At 50.2% G+C, this 19,649-nt stretch overlaps 1 protein-coding gene across 4 annotated transcripts in view; it reads right to left on the reverse strand.

Annotated features, from left to right (window-relative positions):
• The window catches only part of SGSM1 (small G protein signaling modulator 1), a 70,394-nt gene that overhangs the window by 23,462 nt on the left and 27,283 nt on the right, over positions 1-19,649 (reverse strand). For 3 of the 4 annotated variants that reach the window (XR_012066176.1, XM_072952920.1, XM_072952921.1), the window contains 11 exons: positions 18,033-18,100; positions 17,608-17,753; positions 17,345-17,476; positions 14,783-14,907; positions 11,209-11,276; positions 9,827-9,990; positions 9,514-9,646; positions 5,908-6,072; positions 3,889-4,027; positions 1,318-1,382; positions 272-417 (listed from right to left, as the gene is read on the reverse strand). Coding sequence is in view for 3 of the 4 variants with exons in the window: in XM_072952920.1 (XP_072809021.1) it covers positions 272-417; positions 1,318-1,382; positions 3,889-4,027; positions 5,908-6,072; positions 9,514-9,646; positions 9,827-9,990; positions 11,209-11,276; positions 14,783-14,907; positions 17,345-17,476; positions 17,608-17,753; positions 18,033-18,100 (1,351 nt within the window). In the remaining variant the exon portion in view is untranslated. The remainder of the gene's footprint in view (positions 1-271; positions 418-1,317; positions 1,383-3,888; positions 4,028-5,907; positions 6,073-9,513; positions 9,647-9,826; positions 9,991-11,208; positions 11,277-14,782; positions 14,908-17,344; positions 17,477-17,607; positions 17,754-18,032; positions 18,101-19,649) is intronic. The other variant, XM_072952922.1, reaches the window with a different exon arrangement.

Raw genomic sequence — 19,649 nt, forward strand, 5'->3', positions numbered from 1 at the left:
ATCTGTGAGTTCCCACAAGTAGGTGAGTCTCTTCCTCAGATGACAAGTCAGCCCCCAGCAGCCTCTCCCCCTCCCCCAGCAGTCCCTGCCTGCCCCCTCCCCCAGCAGTCCTGCCTGCCCCCTCCCCCAGCAGTCCCTGCCTGCCCCCTCCCCCAGCAGTCCCTGCCCCCTCCCCCAGCAGTCCTGCCTGCCCCCTCCCCCAGCAGTCCCTGCCTGCCCCCTCCCTCAGCAGTCCCTGCCCCATCACAGGCCGAGCCAGGCCAAGCCTTACTGTGCTGTCCTGAAGGTACTGCTCCCAGATCCCGGCCGTCAGCCCGTGTCCAGCATCACAGGGCAAGTTTGGAGACACGATCATGTGATTGACCAGGGCTGACAGGTGGGTCCTCACAGTGGACAGGTGTCTGCAGTAGGCAAGCCCTGCCAGAGGAGGGAGTGAAAGTGTCACCGTCCACCATCTGACACCCCTCGCCTGGTCTCGTGGAGTCTCCAAAGGGCCGTCCTACTCACAATATGTAGTAACAGAACAGGCAAAAACCTGGACCTCAGGGAGCTCACACTTTCCCTGCCTATCCGGCTAGCTACGACCTGCACTGGTATTTCACAGGCCCATGCAGGATGTAGCAACACATTTCTAGAATCCCTGAAAATAGACACATATTTTATCTTCCCCCTCTAGGCTGTGAGGCGAAGGAAATAAAACCTGCCAATCAATACGGCAGAGTGGGAAAAAAACAGAGCATCTGCCATCAGGCAAGCCTGGGATTGAGTCCCAGCTCTGTCACTTATTAGCTGTGTGACCTTGGGCAAGTCACTTCCCCTCTCTGTGCCTCAGTTGCCTCATCTGTTACTTGGAAATCATCAGAGTACCTGTATCATGATTTTAGTTTTTAAGTTCTTGGGAAGGAATCGGGCCACCTTACTCTTCTGCGTCTGCCCACAGGAGAAGGGAAGTGACCTTTATTGAGCACAGATGGCAATGCTGGGAGCGAGGGGCCTTTTACATGCTTCCCATTCAATTCTGAAAACAAACCCTCTAGAGTGGGCACGTAGGATGCAACAGTGATTAAACCAAAGTCTTTCTAGCATGGAGCCCCATTGTTCACTGCCTCCTCTTAGGACCAAGTGAGAACATTTATCCTCTATCTGTCAATGAGGCAATTGAGGCTCAGAAAGGTTAATGTGACTTCGCCAAAACGAAACATCTAGGAAACAGAGGCGCAGAGCCAGGCTCCTTGCCCTGGTATTACTGGCATGCATGCAGTAGACACTGAATAAACGTTCCCTGGAAAGCACATGGCAAATAAGGCCAATACGCACATCCATAGAAGGCTCTGGAAAGGATCTGGTACTTCATATTGTCACAGAGAAGCTTCAAGGGAGCCCTGGAGGTGGAGGAAGAGGAAGACACTTAGTATAGAGAAACACGTAGCCCACATTTGCTGGAGAGCAGCGTAACTCCTTATCTCTAGGGAACAGATTAAAACCAGACAGTCAAGTATCACTGCCCCTTCTTTTGCTATCAGCTTGGGAGTTAACTCCTCCCTAGCTCTGTCCCTGTGGTTTGGGTGCAGCTGATTCTACCCAGGGCATGACTCAGCTTGGACTCACAGCGATTGGGTCAGAGGGGGCTCACATAATCCAACCTGGGCCAATGAGAATCAGCCCTAGGACTTTTGTTGGAACTACCAGAAAACAGACACCCTTTTCTCTGCTTAAGTTCCTAAGCCAGTGGGATATAGGGCAGCAGCTTCTGAGATCCCTTTTTGTCGCTGCATAGGAAGGGCCTGCCTGAGAATGAAATCATCATAGAGACGGAGCCGAGTCGAGAGCTGAAGAAACAGAGATTCCTATTTGGGGCATCTGGATCCAGCCATGCCTGAAGCCACTGTGCCTCTGGATGTGTCAGTTCTGTCGAGATTTTCTTTTACACTTGAACTAGTTTGAAGGGCGTTTTCTGTCATCAGAAGAAAAGAGTTCTGAGTTCTAAAGTGACCCAACTGAACCGAAGTGGAGCCAGACTGGGAATCAGAGTCTGGTTGACTGCAGAGCAGATGGTGTCTCAGAGCCTCTCCTTGCATGGGAATTGGGGAGGGGGGCTGTTTTGGCTGAAAGAGGAGAGAGGAGTAAGGCCTCAGAATTACTGGGCAAAAGAGGATTGCTGAAGGGAGTGTGGTGCATTCTTGGAGAGAACAGAGTAGAGGAATATCTACTTATTTATTCTCAGAACATTCCAGGAGACACCCACAGGGAGAACCAGGGAGAATGGGAATGAGGCACAAATGGCTGAAGTCCTCCAGTTACGCACAGGGAGGCATTCAACATGAAAGTCACCCTCTTTGTGCCCCAGGCGTGCTCAGGTTACATGAGGACAGCATCACACTGACAGCTGTCCCACGGTGGCCTTGCTGTCTGCGAGGTGGCGGGTTTCCCATCACTACAAGTGTGTAAGCAGATGCCATGAGACGGGGTAGTAGGTCAGAACAGCATTTGTCTATGGTCCCTGGCCCATCAGCCACAGAACCACTTGGGGTTTCTCCAGCAACTGAGTTCCTAGGTCCTGCATAGACCCACTCAATCAGCATCTCTAGGAAGCAGTCCAGGAGGCCGTATGTGTTGCTACCTCCCCAAGGTGATTCTGCTGCACATTAATATATGAGACTCTCTGGTCATATCAGTGTGTCTCAAGCTTCAAAGTACACACGTAATCTTGGGATCTTATTAAATGCAGATTCTGCTTCAGTAGATCTGGGATGAAAAACAGAGATCTGCTCAAGTGATGATGCTTTTGGTCCTTATACCACACACTGAAAGCCAGGAATTATAAATCTTCACAGTTTACACTCCTGTGGCTGAAGACTGGCCCACCCACTGGGACAGAGGCCCAGCAAGGAATAAAGGATTCCATCCCCCTAGGGCAGGCCAGGCTGGGTCAATGGAAAACATGACCAGTCTCATAAAGCAGCTGAGTAGTTCCAGACACCAAAGCTCTACGGGCAAGGAGAGAGATGACCTGGGGATTTAACTTTCTGCAATAAAATAAGACGTGTCGGGGAGGGTAGAGCTCAGTGGCAGAGTGCATGCCTAGCATGCACGAGGTCCTGGGGTCCATCCCCAGGACCTCCACTTAAATAAGTAAATAAACCTAATTACCCCCTAAACAAATAAACAAAATTTTAAAAACCCAATAAATAAAATTAAAAAAAAAGAAGTGTCATTTATTGAAATGCACCATGTGCAGGTACCACATGGTGGCCACTTGAAACCATTATTTGACTTGTCCTTACAACAGCTACATAAGGCAAGCATCAGTATCCCCACTTGTTGGAGGAGCAAACTGAGGCACGTGTGGTTGTCACTAAGTAATACTTCTGTTTTCTGTCTTCTAGGAGCACGGTAAGACTGTACTTCCTGGCCCCCTGTTGGTGGGGCCAATGAGATATGAGTATAAATGATGTGCCATGTTCGGGCTGGAGCATTTAATTGTTGGGTCAACTCCATCCAGAGCTACCTTTCCTTCAGTCACTGTGATGCGCCATATTCAAGACAGTGGTGGCTCCATCTGCCAGGCCCTTTAATGGGAAGAAAGCAGAGCCCCCTGCTGACCCATGGTAGACACACAGCATGCATGATAAATAATCCTTCATGGTAGTAAGCCACTGACATTTTAGGATTGTTTGTTACAGCAACAAAACCTTCTTTATCCTGACTGATAATATGTAAGGAAGCTCCAACAGCTGGGACTTCACAAGGCTGGGATTTAACCTAGACTTGGATGAGTCTACAGCTGATGTTCACACCTCTGAATTCAGTGCAGGGCATAGAGTGCATGTCTACAGATTTTTGGTAAATCCTTCCATTCCCTCCATCCACAGTCCAAGCCCCTCATACCTCTCATGGTTGCAGCCATTGGCTGAGCCACCATCAGCCGAGCCACTCTGTGAGCAGGATGAGCAGGAGGATTTCCGGGGGCTGGGTTGCCATAGGGATGGCAGGTTGCTCACGGAGACATCCATCAGGTCCTGGGGGACTGTGGAGGGTAGAAGGGGCAGAGGAACAGCTCTGGTCAAGCATATGTGGGTCCCAGAAACCTCACCCCAAAGCAAGCAGCCCACCCCCAGGCCAGCACAGGGAGAAGGAAAGACCCCAAAGGTCACAGTAGGAAACAGCGACCCCAATCATTGTCTGACCCAGGCCCTTGAGTCCATCTGAGCCAACGAAAGCCACCACCAAGATTTCAGGCCCCCAGCACACGGGCAGAGCTGATGATAGCTGATGAGACAGGAAGAGAACAGAGCGAGACCAGACCCAAGAAAACAGGCCCAGTCTCAGAGCAGGAGGCCAAGCCTCACCATGTTGTCATTCAGTTGTCCTCATAGGAGGCTGGCAGGAGGGAAGGGGAGACTGCTGGGGACTTCTGGGGAAGGCTGATAGCCTCGAGCCCCCAGAGGTAGGTCTCAGGGGGAGCTCCCGGTGGTGAGATGGAAGGGAGCCTGGGTGAACAGATAAGGCAGGGCACCCAAAGGCAGGGGACCCAGTAGAGTCCCCACGGATGAGGGCCTTACGCTGTCCATGGTCCTGAACCTATAGCTGCTCCACCGGGAGAGTCTCAAACAGGTTGGGGACCCCCCAAAATCATTTCGGGAGCTTGTTTAAAAGCCATATGCCTGTATCTCCTGCCTGAACTAATGAATGAAAGCTTCCTGGAGATACAGCCCTTGAATCTGTGTTTCAAAAACAGTTTTGATATAGCGGCCACATTCGAGAACCAAGAGGGCACAAATGATCTCCTAACTCTTGGACTCCGGTGATTTCCTGATCAATTGCTCCCAAAGATACCACACTTATAGTTTCCCTCACTGTCTTCTTTCCCATCTCTGTGATAACCACAGCATCGGCAACGCTACAGAACAAACATACCGGAGACACATGCATTACAATTTCTATAGTTAATTTCCTGGCCTCCTGGTGCAAAACAATTTATTTTCTCTGGGCCAGGGCTCAGCAAATATTTTCTGTACAGAGCCAGGTAGAAAATATTTTAGAGTTTGGAAGCCCCTTGGTTGCTTTCATAACCACTCAACTCTGCTGTGGTTGTGCAAAAGTAGCCATAGACAAAATGCAAGCAAATGAGCGTGAGTATGTTCTAATAAAACTTCATTTGTGGATGCTGTAATGTGAATTTCATATCATTTTCACATGTCACAAAGTATTATTCTTTTGATTTTTAGAAATTATTTAAAAATGTAAACACCGTGCTTAGCTCATGGGCTATAAAGAATGAGGCTAGATTTGGCTTGTGGGCCAGTTTGCCAAGACCTGCTTTAGGAAATTAAGAGGGGGACAAATCTGCCCCATGAGCCATGCCTCCTGAAGGATGACAGATAATACCCGGCCTCTCCCCTCAGGCTCTAAGGGGAGGGGAAGCTGCGGGCCCAGCCCCACTTGTCATCACAGTTCCATAGCTGACAGCCCCTGTCCCCACCCACTTGACTGAACAGAAAGCTGCCTACAGGATGAGGTTCTTGAGGCCACCAAACATGGCTTGTTGCACTCCTCCTGTTCATGCAGACTCACCAGTGCGCCAAGAAAGACCAGTGAGCCCCCGTAAAATGTTCTAGAGAATCATCCCAGTTCTCAGCCAGTCTCAAGGAAGCACTGATCAGTTTCTCCCAGGTGCGGCAAACATGCCTCCACCCCCAGCCTCTCACCCCCTGCAGACATCACTAAAGGGTACCTCTGCTACAGAACCCATGACACTTAAGCTGTGTCCTGCCGAGTGCAGGCAGGACTATGCGAGGGCATCAATTTTTCTCCGGCCTCCCTCTCTCATGGGATCAAGACTCAAATGACAACATGGCAGAGGTGGCCAGCACCCAGCCCCAGGGGTGGGGGGAGCCCAGACATTACTGGGGGGTTGAGGCTTCAGGCAGGATGTGGGGAGGGTGATGTCCCATTTGGTCTGAGCCCACCGACTGTCCCTGGCCACCACTAACACGGACCGGCCTGCAGGAACCACCATCCAGGCAGGGCCCACGGAGACGGGGGAAGTGCTGCCCGAGGAGTCAGAAGCCACTTAAGAGACAAAATTAAAATGCACTGGTGAAATGGAAAGTCTGACGTGGGTGAAACACTGAAAAGGCAGGAAGAACCAATTCTCTGGGGCTTGAACCTTTCCCCCGCCCTACTCCACACAGTTCTCAGGGGTGGTGTTTGATTAGAGGAAGAAAGAATGCTGATAAAGTGCCTACTATGTGCTGAGTGCCATGCTGCACAGGAAATTGCCTTATCCTTATTGACATTGTAAGGAATGCGTTTCGTTTTCCTATTTTATGGAGGAGAAAACTGAGGCACAGAATGATGATACAACTTAATCACCCAAAGCCTCACCAGGTAGTCACCAGTATAGCTAGTCTTTTGACTAAAGGCCCCGCCTCTTCTCTTCCCGCTAACACTTACTGAGCTCACGTGCTATCATTATCCCCTTTTACAGATTAGAAAACTGAGGCACAGAGAGTTTAAGCAGCATGCCCAAGACCACCCAGCTAATAAGTGATGAAGCAGGGGAGTGACCCAGGTGGTGGTGAAGACTCAAGAAGGGAGTTTAGAATCATCTGTGGCCACATCTTGCCTCCTACAGGGTGAAACTCTTTTCTCTTATTATTTAAGGTAAGTGTCAGCAAACTTTTTCTACAAAAGGCCAGACAGTAATGTATTTTGGCTTTGTGGGCCATGCAGTCTCTGTTATAACTCTTCAACTCTGCAGCTATGGCTGAAAAGCAACCACAGACAACATGTAAATGGATGGGTGTGGTAGTGTTCCAATAAAACTTTATTTACAAAAATGAGCAGTGGGCCAAATTTGGCCCCCAGGAAGGAGTCTGCCGGTTTCTGATTTAGGCACTTCTTCAGAGAGGACTTTGTAGCTCTAGCAGATGAAAACTATAACATGAATGTTCTGAGGCTCAGGGTTCCGAGAAAATTGGCCAAGGATGAGGTCACCATTTCTATGTGGGCCAAACCTGACCTTGAGGGTAAAGAAAGGGAAACCACAATGCTCTCTTCCACCCCCTCCCCATCAAAATAATCTGCGTGGAGTGCTTGTGAGAGGCCCAAGCTCTGGAGCCAGACCACCTGGGTTTAAATTCCAGCCATGTCAAAGATGAGCTGTGCAGGCCTGGACCAGTTTCTTAACCTTTCTGTGCCTCAGTTGCCTCTTCTGAAAAATGGGGATGGTGTTGACAATGGTACCTGCCTGGAAGGGCTATGGTGAGGATTAAGCGAATCAAGACACGGAGAGAGCACATAAGTGGGCTTAGAACACAGTGGCACATAATACACAAGGGCATCACTGGGCATCTGTCATATTAGGTGTTTGATGTGTTATTGCTCTGACCTCTAAGAATATGATCCTGGGTTGGGGGTGCTGTTATCCCCATTCTACAGGCCTAGAGAGGGCAAGTCACTTGGCCACACTGCAGTGGCAGACTTGAAAGAAGTGATGTGTTCTTTCCCTAAGCCAGCATTTCTCATCCGGGAGCAATTTTGCCCCCAGAGGCCACTTGGCAATATCTGGAGACGTTTCCGGTTGTCACAACTCAGTGTTGGTGGTGGGGGTGGATTTGCTACTTGGCCACTCATGAGTGGAGACCAGGGATGCTGCTCAGCATCCCGCAATGCACAGGACACCTTCCGCTGCAAAGAATGATGCCATCTGAAATGTCAGGAGTACGAAGATTGAGAAGCCTTGTTCTAAATGAACTGACTTGGTTGGGGTTTCCCTGAAGGCAGACAAGGATTCAGGTGCAAGTCTTGAGAGATGTTCCCAAGAAGCATGGGTAGGGGGGAGGTGAGGCGACAGGGAAGGGAAGGGTGAAGAGAGTAACGAGGTAGTTACCATGTAAGTTACCACTGTGGGCAACTGGTGCCTCATCTTCTGCGGGACCTCTAGGAGATGGTACAGAACACATGACACGGTGTTCTCACCCAATGGGTGAGGGAGCTGGGGCACCAGCTCCTACCAGTCACGGCTGAGGGCTGCTCCAAGGAGGCGCTGATTTTAATCCATCCCACCCATGGGCAGAAGGGACCCTGGTGGCTGGAGAAACCCTCAGGCAAAGAGACACTGAGGCTGGCAGCTGGCATGCACAGAGGGGTGTGGGTGGGCACAGCCAGCACCTGTTCTGCTGGTCCACAGGGACAGGCGAAGGTGGATATTCCCCAAAGAAGTCTGACCTTCAGCACCCAGCCTGGCTCCCAGCAAGAGCCTACAAATTATTTATTGGAAGAGGCTCTGTGGAGAGAGTGGCCTGGAAAGGCAGCCACAGGGCATCTGGCTGGGGCTGTGTGATGCGGTACCACAGAGAGGCTGTAGGGGGCTTCAGACCCTGATCCTGGGCGGGAACGGGTGTGGTGAGACACTTCAGGACACTCCACGGCTCTTAATGACACAGGAACACGAGGCTTTGTTCCTAACTGGCCACGAAAAATACACGGGTGAAAACAGAGGGTAACCCAAGCAACATCAGCTCTTCCCACCAAGCCTGCCTCACATCCCGGATCCAACAGCGAGGGGTGTGAGCTGGGGCAGTAAGTGGCCTGGTAGGATTATTCCAACCTCGTCAGGGAGGAGGTCCGCTTTCAAAAGACCCTCTCGTTGCCCAGCTGTGGTCGGTTAAATGAAAGGCGGCTCAGAGCCATTCAGGAACAACAGGGCCACAAAGGGTTAAGTAAAATGAAGTTTATAGGAAGAACCTATAACTTCCTATTAATTTGCTTCCCAGACATCCATACGGTGCTTACTAAGTGCCAGGCCTCCTTCTGAGACCTTTTTAAATATTCATTTAATCCTCACCGCAGCCCTCTGGTCACGAGCATCTTACTAGTAAGTTTCCATTCACTAAGCATCAATTGCACAGCGATCACCATGGCAACTGTTGGATGTACATTATGATCTCGGGTGCCAGTGCCTCCCCGTCCCCTCTGCTGTCCTGACAAACCACTGATTGAGGGCCTACTGTATGCAAGGCCTCATTCTGTGGGCTTAGCACTGCTCACCGTTATCATCTCATTGGATCCTCACAACAATATACTGAAGTAAAATAATAAAAACACAACAGCAGCTAACATTTGAGTGTTCTCTCTGCGCCACGCCCTTTATCTCATTTGATCCCCTCAAGAGTCCTATGAAAAGAGGCGCTGTAAACGTCCCCACTTTGCAGATGAGGAGACTGAGGCACAGAGGGGTGAGGTGGCTTGCCCAGGCTTAACCAGGACTTGAGAGCCTGTGTCACTGCTGCTACCCTTTGCCACTTCGCACCCAGGGACGTCTTAATTAGGTAAGTAGAAAGTGGTTATCAGTTCTCATTTAGGGAGGACTGAGGTCTTCAAGACCCTGACTTCCGGATTCCAGGTCCCTCTGCTGGCCCCAGAATCCACATCTCTTGTCCTCTAGTTCCACATGCCTGGAGCCGTTTCCAGAATTAACTAACAGGGCCCAGTGCCAGAGCAGCTTACCGAATTCGGACTGCATGCCGGGGTAGATGATTCTGAACACATAATCCGTGGCCTCGTCATCTTCCTTGTCTGAGGACGTGGACTCAGATGAACCCTGAGGGCTCCGCTTGCGCAGTTTGGGAAATACTTTGCCCTGAAAGAACACCCAGTGCGTGGTCCCTTGGACACACCTGTCCCCACCACCTGCAGAGCATGAGGGTCCCCACTGGATGCGCACGAGCCCACACAGCCACATAAGGGTCCACGGGCAAGTACAACCACTCCCCACGGCTGACCCGCACCCCAGCCTCCCCGGGCCCCCACCATCACTCACCTTCCCCCGCTGAGACCAGAGCGGTGGGTCCAGCTGCCCGTGAGGGAGCAGCCCGTTCTCCAGGCAGGAGAGGAACTGCAGGAGGTGCCCTCCCTTGGGGAAGCGGAAGGGCGGTCTCTGGATCCCATCCTGGCTGACCAACACCACTGTCCCGCCGCTGTCCACTGCCACGGCGACCCAGCCAGAGGAGACCCAGCAGGAAGTCACTGTGAGGCATGGTGCTGGGGCCCTCCCGGAAAATATACACCCCCAGGCACGCCCATCCAGACCCAGGGGTCCTGCTCTGAGGCTCTGGGAAACGCCTGGGCAGAAGGTCGCGGGGCAGTCCCCATCATCCCACCCACCAGAGTTTTTTTGGGGAACAACAGGCCAAGGTCAGGATGAGTGTGGCTGGTCTCCCTGCAGCCAGCCACCAAAGGAGAAAAATGCCCCAAACACCCTACACCCCTCAGGCACCCTCTACAAATTGAACTGACCTGTTTTTTGCGGGGGGGAGGTTAGGGGAGGTAATTAGGTTTATTTATTTATTTTTTTAATGGACGAACTGGGCATTGAACCCAGGACCTCATGCATGCTAAGCACACACTCTACCACTGATCTATACCCTCCTCCATCTCTGACCTATTTTTGTATGTACGACTCTCGCTAGCATGTATTAAGCACTTACTACATACAAGCACAGCAAGTTAAAGGCACTGTCCTATTGTAATCCCCAAAGCGAGCCCTGTGAGGCGTATCTATGATTGCCTATCTTACAAATGATGAAACCGAGGCTCAGAGACATTATGTAACTTGCCCAAGGTCACACAGCTGGTGAGTGGCAGGGCCTGGAGCTGAACCCAGGTCTATCTCATTAAATAAGCTTAAGCCACTGTGTTTTGTGCCTTGGCGAGGAGGCACAGATCCCTGGCTTTCTCAAGCAGGATGGCCCTCTGTTTGTTCAGGGCATACCTTCTTTGAGCTAGAAAGGAGAACTCTAGCTGTTTGTCCTTGGTTCTCAGAGCACTGATTTTGGAGTGACAAAGGCTGGGGTTTATGACCAGAGTGTGGACTTAGGAAGCGTGTCTTTGTGCCATGTCACCTCTAAAATGGGAATGACAGGGCCCCTGTCACTGAGTTGTTGCAGTGATGAAATAACAGGCACGTGACTCGTGAGAACCGTGCTTCACACACGGGTTTGATGCCGAGCCCTTAACAAATGCCATTTGATCCTCACAACAGCCTCATGAGTAGACTCTGTTATGATTCCCATTTTACAGATGGGGCAAGTGGGGCTCAGAGAGGTTAGGTTACTTGTCAGGTTGCACAGGTAATAAGGGGGTGGGGCAGGCACGCGATCCAGGAGGAACACCCCAGCCACATGTTCGACCCGCCGCCTCTACCTTGCTGGTGGCAGTGCAGGTAGACGATCTCCTCCAGGCGGATGGTCATGGCGTAGTCCCAGTAGACACTGGAAGGGGAGGAAAGGTAAGGCCTACAGGATGTCTGCCCAGCTCATCATGGGAAAGGGCACACCCATGGGCTCCTCCACCCTCCTTACCAGGACCACCTATCCCCAACATCCATGTCTCGGTCTTCCCAGATTCCATCTCCCCTTCTTCTGGCCCCAGTATCCCAATTTTCCAAGGAACCGCTCTTCTCCACCTCCAGCCCATACGGCTAAGGCTGACCCCACCCATTCTCCACCCAGGACTCCAGGAATAGGCACCTGACCCAAATGTGGCCAATCAGCATATTACACTGTTATGGCCACTGTAACTGGTTCAGGGACAGCCCCATGACCCAGACAGAACCAACGACATCCAATTATTGGATTTATGTTAGAATTACTGGGAAAGAGATGCTCCTTTCTGTTAGGAGTAGAGGTAAGGATGATAGAAGTCCAGAGATGTAGGGGGTCCTGGCAAGAAAAAGCCTGCCTGTGAATGGAGGCAACAGTCAGGAAAGTAGGGTCAAGAGACAGAAAGAGTTCAGGTCCTCATCATTTGAGTCCCTGGATCCAGCCATGCCTGAAGCCACCACCCCTAGATTTTTCAGCTCACATGAGCCAGTGCTTAAGTCAGATTGAGTTTGGTTTTCTGTCACCAGCATTTAAGAGTCTTAAAAAAAAAAAAAGTCTTGGCCAGGCCACCATGTGTCCATGTGGTCGGAACAGCCACTGAACACTTTGATGTCACAGGTCCCAGCAATGTGACTTGAAGGCTTCCATGAACTTCAGTTTCATCCTCTATAAAATAGAGATGATGCCAATACTCACCACATAGGGTTCTGTAAGGATTAAGTAGAATCACGTGTTTGATGGGCTTAACAGTGCTGATACATGAACAAGTACTTGGTTAATGGTTTCTAAGATCATTTACTTAAAGTTTTCCATTTTCAGCTCAAACCCTACTGCTGTCTTAAAACAGATTGCTTTTCCCCTCAGAACAAGAGGCGGGGGGGGGCACAGGAGCTCGGGCTTTGTGGTAGCCATAGGAGTGCGCTGCTCGGCTTTCCTTCAGAGCTCACCAACAGCTTCAGAGGTCACCCCTCTGGATCCACTATCACGTCTGTGCCAAAACCATGCTACCGTGGGCTGCTCTCAGGCAGGGTGGAGCACACGGGGTGCCAGTGCAGGCTTATTCCTGTGGGACAGGGGACTCCTCTAATTGTCAGTTTTAGCCTGGGGACTCCCAACTCATCTGGTCAAATGTTCTTAGAACTGCACTGTGTCTGAGAATCTTCCTGAACAATCTCCAAGAGGTGCTGACCTCCTGGAGGGGGGCTGGGTTTTGTTCACTTCTGCAAGATGCTCAGAGAATGTTCTGAGTGAATTTTGAATGCTGGATCTTGGGATGCCCAGGGAACAGAGCAACTCTCCAATTACCCCCAGACACCAGCAGGGAGGGGAGGAGCCCTGTGGCCTCAGCCCTTTTGGATCTCGGTAAATTAACACCTTGACTGGGAGGCCTTTCCAGGTGCCAGGCTTCCTGCTAAGCACTTTACATGCATTTTCTTATTGACTCTTCCCTCCATGGTATTTGGAGGGTTCATGACCACATCCCCATTTTACAGATGAACAAACTGAGGCTTGGGGAGGTAATGCTGATTGTTCAAGGTCACTCAACTGGGAAGGAGCAAGAGCTGAGTTTCTGGTTTTGTTTTACACGTTCTAACAGCTTCTAGAGTGGAATTGCTGGGTCATATGGCAAAGGCACATATTATAAGAGACTTCCGAACTGGTTTGTAAAGTGGTTGGACCATCAGCAGTGCCCACATGACAGGACTGAGATTTGAGCCAAGTCTGGCCTGACTCCAGAGACCAAATAGCCACCTTTCTGATGATATCTCCGCTTGGACATCAGGAAACCCAGCTGGGGAGTTATGATCCTGGTTGTGCAAGAGGGAAGGCTGGCTGGGAAAAAAGAAAAGAGGCCCTGAACCTCCTTACACAGGAAGCATCCCCCACTTATCTTCATTGTTCCTTGGTCCCCAAAGGCATGCTGGAACCCCTGGGTACCCGCCTTTCCCATGCTAACACCCACATTTCTCAGCTCTGGCTGTTTCTATTCCACTGAGCTTCAGTTCCAGGCAAAGGTAACACGGGGGTTCAGACCCCAGGACTGGGGAAGTCCCCAGCCCCACGGGCAGTGACCTTGGAAGCGCACATTCAGCTGGAACTAAGTACCGAAGCACTTACGGTGTGCCTGTTCACACACAGAGGAAAAGATGAGGCAGAAACAGAGTCCCCGATGATCTGAGCTGGAGGGAGAGTGCTTGGCAATCATTGGGCCAATGCCTTTCCCAAGATATTAGCATCCAAAGTCCCCTGCCCACAGAATCCCGGGCTTAGGCCTAACCAACAAACAGGGTGTGTGTGTGCTTAAAGCTTTGATGTTCGGCGGAAGACACTTTGATGTTTGAGTATCCCCCATGGACCCTATGGGAACCCTTTGCATTCTGGGGACATTATCCCTTCCAACCCCATCGTCTGATAGAAGGGGGAAACTGAGGCCCAGAGACAGGGAGTGACATACCCCAGGCCACCCAGCAAGGTGAGGGCTGAGCAAGGACTGGGTCCCATCATGCACATTTATTCATTTACTTGCTTATTCATGCTCTCCTCGAGTATAATGTGCATACAGCATAAGCCCTGAGAGAGAGATTTTCCTTTCCTTTTCAGCATCTGCTCTCTCTCGTACCCAGCACAGTGTCTAGCACATACCAAGTGCTCAGTTAATACCTGATGAATGAGTCCAGGTCCCTTGACTTCCCTGCTTTGTTTCACAAAGATTATCTGAGCACCTACTATGTGCTACGGTCTGTAGCAGGTGCTGGGGCGAAGACGTGCACAAGACAGACTCCTTGCCTTCGTGGAACTGAGGTCTAAAAGGCGGGACAGTCGGAGCCCGAGTCGGTGCGGATTTCGCATGCTTTTGTAAGTGCTGTGAAGGAGATTCAGGGCTCTGTGGGATCCGAACTCAGCTGGGAGGTTAGGGAAGGCTCGATATCAAGGTTTCAGATGAATGTACTGAGAGAAGGTTTTCAAGGCCAAGAGTACTTCCTCGGCCCCCACAATGTTCCTCCCTGAGGGTTTCTCCATCAGAAACTCAGGAGTCTGGCTGGAGCTGAATGATCTCGCTCCGCCAGGACTGACTGCACTGCCCAGTGACCCTCTCTGAGGACAGATGGTAACCTCTGCCCAGGAAGCGATCAGCTTAGAGAATGATATTAATCACATCAAAGCCTGGTGTTAATCATGCTGAGGCTTAACATGAACACAACACAGTAACAGTGTCCTGGTTATGTCCCTTGGAAAGAGTCTATATACACACACACACACACACACACATACATACACACACACACAAACATATACACTTATTTAACCAGACGGAGCAGGGGCAGGAGCGCGGGACAGGGGACGGGGCACAACCTTCCCTGTACCAAGAGGAGGGGAGGGACCCGGCACCCTACCTCTTCTCATAGTCCAGGTCCCCCACAGACCCGTTCATCAGCTGATTGGGAGTCCACTTCAAGGTCATGACGTCGGCCGTCTGGTGCAGGGACAGGTATCCTGGCACAGCCTCCATGTCATCCCTCTGCAGAGAGAGGAGGATGCAGGTCTGGTCACGGTGCTGGCGTCACAGTGGACGTGGACCCTGGCCGATCTGGCTCAAGGACACGCAACCAGAACCAAGAGGCTGGTTCATCCCCTCCAAGGCCACGTCCACTTGGAAGACCCTGAACCTCCATCCAGGTGGCGGTGCTACTCAGCCCCATCGTCTGCCTTCTCAGTTTTCCTACAGGGCGATTCTCACCTGCTCTGTTTTATCCCAAGCGGGGTGTGGTGGGGGGGGTTGTCTCCAAGCCTCACACACAGGAGGCCGCCCACCCCCTACAAACTCCCCTCCGCCACACGTGCTCCACACGCCGGCAACCCCTGGAGGAAGCAGCCTTGCCGTATTTCATCTACTCTAAGATGCACGTTTGTTTCTCACGTGTTAATGCGCCTGAAATGCGGATGCATCTTACAATCAGTGGCGTCTCACAACTGTGACAGAGCTGTCTTTCGCCTGAACTCGTGCAAACTCAGTTACAGATGTTTATGCCGTGGTCACTTCAGTTAAGTGCTGTGCAGGGTTGCTGCCCCACACGCAGAGTACAGGGGCTTTTTAAAACATCTTCGGAAAGATTAGGCTGTAAGTCAGCTCTGAACGGAAGAGGACAGATGGCGTCCGTAGGAAGACTGGGCACAGAGCAACGGGACGCTAACGTGATATCGGTGAAACAGACCCATTATTCACCACCGCGGGGATGCCTGCAACCCCAGATTTTCCTGCACAGCAACAACTGAGTGCACATGTTTGCACGAGAGGCTGTACCTCCCGTCCTCTTGATCAGAGGTCAGCAAGCTTTTTCTGTAAAGGCTCAGATAGGGAAGCCATACAGGTCCTGCTGCAATCACTCAACTCTGCCCTGATAGTGGGAGAGCAACCACACACAATGCACAAAGTACCAGGCGTGGCCGCGTTCTGGTACAGCTTTACTCAGAAAACAGACGGAGGGCTGCATTCGGCCACAAGAAGGATCTGGTGACCCTTTCTCTTGATGGAACAGAAAGTTACATCAGGAAAATAATTATATAGTAAGTATTATACTATAATAATAATTGTATTATATTACATAATTATAATATAATCATATAATTATAATATAATATTACAATCATAATTATATAATTATATAGCATTATATTATTATATATTATATATAAAATATATAATAATCGTATTAAAAAAAGGATAATGATGACTCTAATAAAAACTGAAAAGAAAACTGATTCAAAAAATTGTATCTTTTACAAGAAGATTGTATCTTTATCTAATACAAACTGATATACAACTGATACAGAAGATTGGGATCCTGAAATGTGAAGAAGTTTTAGGACTAGCTTAACGAATGTATTTCAATTACATTTTCCCTTGTGGGTACATGCTGAAAAAAAAACAACTATTTCCAAACAAGCCTCAAAGAGCTTTTCGAAAAAGTAGCAAATGAAATTTCCAAGGGGTGAGAAGACACTGTATATGATTTAATAGCACTTTAAATTTCCTGATGGTTATGTTAAGAGACTGTGCATCTTAAATTCATGGATTCTTGGCTCTGAGGAAATAGGGTCTTATATTCATGGAGATGCGAATACTGAGGCTCAGAAGGAGAAGTGACTTGCTCAGGGTCACCGGGTGATGGCAACTGTGACCACAGAGGTGAAGTGGCTGACAGCTCTCCCTCCGCTTCCTCCCAGCTGAGCCCAAACACCATGCTGATCCCAACCATCCAGGAAGGGGACAGCAAAGGAGATATTACATGGGGGTAGGGGCCTTCATGCATCTCTTGCAATAGCAAGAGAGAACGACAGATAGACGGCTGAGTGGACAGGTGGAGGGATAGATGGGCTGGAAAATAAATGGACAAATGGATGGACAGATGTAAAGATGGATGGACGGATAGATGGATGTAAAGATGGGTAGATGGTTGGATGTAATAATGGATGCGTGGATTGATGGATGGATGGATGGATGGACAGATGGATGGATGGATGGATGGATAGAGGCAGCAATGAGTAGGTGGAAGGATAGATGAATGTAATGATTGGTAGATGAATGGCTGAATAGATGGGTGGTTGGCTGGATATAAATACAGGCAGATGGATAAAGGAATGGTAGGTGAATGCATGGACAGAAGGATGGATGAATATACAGACTGTAAGAGAGCTGATTGGCTGGCTGGCTGGAAATATTGACCGATGGATATATGGACGGCTGGATAAATGCGTAGAAGGAAATGTTGTCCTATGGATGAACAGGAGGAGAGAGATGGAGATACTGGCAGAAGAATGAAAAGCTGGGTGAGTGGTGGATGGGTGGATGGACAGAGAAATGGACAAGCAACCTGGAGTCAGAGGGAACTCCTCCTCTGTCACCTGGAGCCAGACCCACCCCTGGTGGAAGAACTGGGCCCAACATGAACTCTCACCGGCTGAACCAGAACATTGTTCTTGCCATAGAGCAGGGTGGCCCGGGAGTTCTGGTGCAGGGACTCCACATAGTCGCGGGCAGAGAGGGATGGCCGGTCGTCCATGCTGCCGCTCGAATGCCTCTTCTGGATCTGGCCATGTGAAGAGAGGTGGAGCATGACGCCTGGAGGGACCGCCAAAGTGCCGCTTCCGCTCCCACCTCCACGCCAAGCCCAGAACTCAGCCAGACTCCCTCACGGGGCCCCCTGTCCACCCGACTCACGCAGAGGGCAGGACGCTTGGTGGGCGAGTCCTGCCGCAGGTGTGAGCTGTGGATGCGGTGCCTCTGGACCAGCTCATCCGCCGAGGGGTCCGTCCAGAAGTGATCTGAAGTCTTCATCTTGGTGTACTCCAGGGCGCAGGGCCCCACTGCAGAGCATATGGGGACTAGGAACTCATCGCCCCGGAAATCCCACCCTCCCTTCCACCATCAGATGGACCACCTATTTTACTACCCCTCCCCCGCTCCAAGCAGCCACGATGCCCCAGGGTCCTGCTAAAGAGAGACCAGCATGAGATCCTGAAAGCAAGAGGCAGCAAGCCGTTCTGAAGGGAGAGGCTGGAGGGACACGGGAGAGACCCTTAGGAGATGCCCTCACCAGCCAAGACCAGAGATGCAGATGATGCTCAGAGCGCTGGACCACTTACCCAACAAAGACGCAAGGATGGGGCCGTCCACGGGGTCCATCAGGAGAGCCTCCTTCTCATAATACTTACTAGCAAGAGGAAAGGACATGCAGGTTTGGATGGTGACCAGCGGAGGGCGCACAGTTGACTACAGACTGGTGGTTAAGAGCAGACAGACTGGGTTCCATGCCCCTCTGGTCACCCAGTTCCCTCTGTAAGCCTCGACTTCCCCATCTGTAAAATGGGGATAATAATAATATATCTCATAGGGCTGTTGAAGGATGTTAGAGAGAGACAGCAGAGGTAAGGCACTTAGCATGGGTGCTTGGCTTGTAACTGCTTAATACGTGGCTGTGATAAAGCCTTAATGAGAAAAACAGGAATAATCATTTGAAAACTGCCAGGCCCCAGCTGGTTCTGTCTGCTTCCACTGCATCTTCCATTCTGACCAGAAGTCACTTAGAGGCCCAGGTGATGTCCGCCCTTCTAATATTACTGAGGCATGAAAATGCTTTTCAGCTGTGATGTGTCCCCAAAAGCTGTATTAACAGGGCTTCCTGTTCAGTTAAATAATGCAGATGATGCTGGCCTGATATGTACAAAACAGCGCCCAGACACTGACTCTTCAAAATAACATGCGATGCTATCAATTAGTGCTCAGTGGTTTCAGTTTTTTGTTTGTTTTGAGTTGTTGTGTACTGGTTTCTAATTCTTTTCAACCTCATACAGTCTAGAAACTAACAGAATTTCAGAGCCAGAAAAGGATCTTGTTCTGACCTCCTGAGGGATCTCAGGCCCAGAGAGGGTAAGTGACTTGTTGGAGGCCACACAGCAGGTGAATGCAGGCTGCACCCAACCAGCTTGGCTCTTCCCATCCTAGAACAGGAGGTAAAGAATGCAGGGTGTGGAGTTAAAAGCCTGAGCAGGAACCCAGCTCATGTGCACCCTCCCTTGCTGTGTGTCCTTGGGCAGGTGACCACCCTCTCTGATCTTCAGTGTTTTCAGCTGTAAAATGGGAAGAATGACAAAACTCACCTGCTCAGGTTTTTGGGAGGACTAAATGTCCACCGGCACGTATTAAGTTCTGACACCAAGAAGTTCTCACTAAATGGCAGCAACATCATTGTAATTTTGCCCCAAAGAAATCTTCGATAAACCAGAACATTGGCTGAGGCAGAAATGACACCCTCTGCACGTGCTCAACATCAAGTTTATACATTTTTGCTATCAGATCTGAAGGTAAGAATCTGAGATGCTTTCCAGTCCACCACTTAGTTTCTGTTCCAAAAATCAATGCAGTTACTGATCATAAGCCTTGGAAATGATGCCTTAAAAACAGCAGGTAGGGTTGGGAGCAAGATGTGACTAGAAAGGGTAGCCTGAGGGAGTTCTTTTGGGGTGGTGGGTTTCTTTGGAACAGTTCTGAATCCAGAGTGTGGTGCTGATTATATGAAACTCTGCACATGTTAAAATTTCACAGTGGTGGGGAGGGTATAGCTCAGTGGTAGAGCGTTTGCCTAACACGCATGAGGTCCTAGGTTCAATCCCCAGTACCCCCTCTAAAAATAAATAAATAAATACACCTAATTACCCCCCCCAAAATTTTTTTAAAAATTCACAGAACTATATTGCAAAAAA

Source organism: Vicugna pacos, chromosome 32 (assembly GCF_048564905.1).
Source record: "Vicugna pacos chromosome 32, VicPac4, whole genome shotgun sequence".
Taxonomy (NCBI): Eukaryota; Metazoa; Chordata; class Mammalia; order Artiodactyla; family Camelidae; genus Vicugna; species Vicugna pacos.